The sequence below is a fragment of the Poecilia latipinna genome, unplaced genomic scaffold, assembly GCF_001443285.1.
Source record: "Poecilia latipinna isolate Pla-1442-1.1 unplaced genomic scaffold, P_latipinna-1.0 Scaffold2666, whole genome shotgun sequence".
In the NCBI taxonomy this organism is placed as follows: Eukaryota; Metazoa; Chordata; class Actinopteri; order Cyprinodontiformes; family Poeciliidae; genus Poecilia; species Poecilia latipinna.
Window position 1 is genome coordinate 33648 of NW_015115282.1, and position 3842 is coordinate 37489.

The following is a 3842-nucleotide window of genomic DNA, read 5'->3' on the forward strand; positions in this document are numbered from 1 at the left end:
TGTTGTGTTTTCGTTAATGTTGTGTTTTCGTTAATGTTGTTCTGTTTTTGTTAATGTCGTGTTTTCGTTAATGTTGTAGTGATTTTGTAATTTGTAATTGTGTTTCTGTAATGTTGCACCTCAGGGCCACCGTACATTATAGTTGAACAATAGCAAATAACACTGGAAAATCTATTACTACAAAGAGTCTAACACAACTTTCACACTGAAATGAAGCTGTTCAAATTTTTTTGCAATGCTGCCCAGTTTGTGTGCTTATGCAGATTGTGAAGTGGTCACAATCCAGTGTGAAGGGTGCCTGTCTGAGACAGTTAGGCAGACAGAGGCAGCACAGCAAGAGTTAATTGCAGTTGGGGAGAGGGGATATAGTGATTATTAACAGAAGGGTATTTGGCGTAGACTTCACTGATGTTTCTGTATCCTGAGCACTTTTGTCCTTTATATCTACCAAGTGAGTTTAGATTGAATATTTTGCTAGCTGCTGGTGGTGCTGCATGCTCACTTTAGTTAGTTGTTTACAGGGAACTTTGCAGCAGTTTGTCAATTTTTTCTTGAATGGACAATAAAACTTTACTTGAAAATGAATGGTTTTGTTAATATGTAATGTGTTTGACGAAAACAGAATAGTTTTGTAGATACTAAGTCTGTTTCTTTTTTTTTTTACAGCTACCTGGTTGATCAGTGCTGGAATGGTGGTTGTATTTATTTGATCCTTTTGCGTCGCATCAAACGAAAGGCCCCTCTCCCTCCTTGTGTCAAGGGAAGTTTCACTATTCCTAACAAGATGGATCACTGTCAAACCCAGCAGGACATAACTGATTTTGAAGTGGTGAACTGCAAACGTACACGCAAACTTGGGGTGATATCACAATCATCTAACCAAGGCTACAGGGAAAGTACTGCATCACAGATCAAAACCAGGAATCAGTACTCCCTTTTTAATACTGATGAAGAAGTCAGTTCGTCACTAGAAGACTACAGCCCAGACTTGTCTCCTCAGACAAGAACTATTCATTCATACAATGGATCTGCTGGAACTCTGCCGGGGAGAAGTCACAGTCAGGTGTTGGAATGCAAAATGCAATCCTTCATTAGTGAAGCTACTACCCAGGTGAGACTCTCCTGATACACTGCAGTTAAGTTTAACCACATACAGATGAAAAGAGACAAAAATAAAAATATTTCCGCAGGTTTAACAGCATCCCGATTATACAGAGAAGGAGACCAAGGGATCTGTGTCATTTAGATAGAACATTCTGTGTCGTAAAATTACTTTCCACCAAGTGTCCACCATGATCCTCACCTGCGATGTTTGGGTGTGGAGTTTTTATGTGTGGTGAACTAAAGGGCGTAGTGATTTGTATCAGAAAAAAATGCAGGCATCCGTTCAAAGATGTCGCATCCTTTTATTATCGCTCAACTTACAATTCTTGATGCAAACGAAACTAAACCATCAGCAAACATCACATTTATAACTCCTCTTTAATAATACAGTTGGTAAGCTGTTGAACTACTGCAAAACTACTACAAAAAAACCCGTTCTAGAAAGTTCCAGCACATTAAAGCCATTTTCGCACTGCAAGGAACGGCACAGCATGGCGCAGGTTCAAAGTAGGGCCAACCGTGTTTGCATTAGAACTTCCGACTTAAAAGCTAAAGAATTACTTTTAAAAACAGTTTCATATTACAGCATTTTATGAGATCAGTGAAAACTTGAGGCATGAACAGAAAATGCGTAAAAAAACGCCTGACAGCACCCGGCTCCACAAGAGCTGTGGTTCCAATCGGCCGGCCAAATGGGGCTGCTTAGAATTCAGCAGCTGATTGGTTTAGAGTCAGCCGTTGGTTGTTTTGCAGACAGCCGTTGATCGGGTCTAGTTGGCTCTCACTAAACTGTTCTTACTGTATTTTGTAAAGAGTGCTCTTTTTAACATTTTTATTTATTATTTTTTTAATTTGCGATGAATTCCTCTCAATATTCTGCTGTTACCTGGTCCCATGATGGGTAATTTTTTTCCTCCCTGATGAACGAGTACATAATGAACTAGATCTGTCAATGAGGAAAGAGAAAGTTTTCCGCTGCATCTTTGAGGAAAAGACTTCGGCCGGCTACATCGAAGCCATTGTTTAGTTTCAAAAATAATGACGTCAGGTACAGTTTCGATGCCGCCCTCAGTTATATGCAAACACAACAGGGCTGCAGTACAGGTGGAACCGGACCGAAGCGTGTCGTTCCGTTCCGTTCCTTGCAGTGCAAAAACGGCTTTCATATTACAGGTTGTTGATAGGTTGTTGTCAACCATGATTGACAGGCTGTCCAGCCAGTCACAGTCCAGACAAGCCTACAAGGCGAACTTATGGCGTTTTCCACAGCCGCACCCAAATTATCTATGATAATTTGCAGCTTGGAAAATATTTACTGAAGATCGGCCCTTTAATCTGGAACTTCTGGCAGCGTCACTAGACGTACTACTTGGGCGAATATAGTTGTGCTCTTAGACCTGCACTTCAGCTGTGCGAATTCTTCCGTCTGCTCCAGGGAAAACCGTTTTTATCAATCCAGTGGGCCAAAGAGCTCATGGTAACTATGGGTCTGCTATCATCACAATGGTTCCAATTTGCTGGTCTTCAATGTGCTCTTCCCACTTATTATGAACCTGGAGCCCTGGCAGGTAAAACTTGAGGAAATGTTTCCAGAAGTAATCAGCTAACACTTGACTAAATCTCCATCTCCTCCGACCAGTAATCTCTTCTTCTGGGTATTTAACTTGAAGAAGAGATGGATCTAGCCGCCCCATCAATAAGATGTTAGGAGTGATAGGATCTGGGTCAGCTACATCTGTTGAAACATAACTGAGTGGTTATGTTAAGTATTCCTTCAACTTCCACCAAATGTGTGCGCAAGACCTCTTCTGTCACGATTTGGGCACCCAAAATTGTAGTTAGGGCTGATTTCAGGGATTTAATTTCCCTTTCCCAACACCCACCGAAGTGCAGTGCTCCTGGAGGGTTGAATCTGAAGTCTATTTGTTGACCAGCCAGCTGTTCCTGGATTTGTGGCTGAAGGCTCCTGAACGCATTTTTCAGTTCACATTCTCCAGCTTTAAAATTTGTCCCTTGATCACAAAGTACTTCATAGGGCTTTCCTCAGCGTGCTTTCAGACATCTCAGTGCCAACAAGAGCAAGTCGTCATCAAGGCTTGACAGCAGATCTACATGTACAGCCCTTGTGGTCATACATTTGAATATGATGCCCCACCGCTTTTCATGTCTTCTGCCAATCTTGATAATGTAAGGTCCAAAGCAGTCTACTCCTGTAGAGTAGAAAGGAGGTTTGAACAGTCTGAGTCTGGATGGTGGCAAATCAGCCATTTGGGGAGCGACAGGTTTCCCCCTCCATCGTTTGCAGCCAACACAATGTCGCTGATAGTGCCGAACAGCCTCCCTGCCCCGAAGGATCCAAAATTTTCTCCTTATTTCAGCAAATACCCTCTCTGTCCCTGGGTGGTGAAGCTGGTCATCGATATCCTTTATGATTAATTCTGTCACAGGATGATGGGATTCGAGAACAAAGGGGTGGATGGAATCTTCTTCAAGTTCAGAAGCACGTCTCAGGCGGCCTCCCACACGGATGAGTTCCATGGATTGGTCAAACTGTGGATCCAAACGGTACAAACGACTACTAGGTCCAACCGTTTGGCCTGATTTGAGCTTAGAAAACTCAGTAGGAAAGCTTTCCTTTTGGGTTTGACGCAATATGTCAATTTCAGCTTCACGATAATCATCTGCTGTGACGCTACCAGATATGTGAGCCGCCCCATGAGCACGTTTCGCTGTCGCTT

General features: G+C 42.6%; 1 protein-coding gene across 2 annotated transcripts in view; it reads left to right on the forward strand.

Annotated features, from left to right (window-relative positions):
- Positions 1-3842, forward strand: part of LOC106938681 (PDZ domain-containing protein 2-like) — a 66933-nt gene that overhangs the window by 31285 nt on the left and 31806 nt on the right. For both annotated transcript variants that reach the window (XM_015020810.1, XM_015020811.1), the window contains exon 3: positions 667-1111. In XM_015020810.1, the coding sequence (XP_014876296.1) occupies positions 667-1111 (445 nt within the window). The remainder of the gene's footprint in view (positions 1-666; positions 1112-3842) is intronic.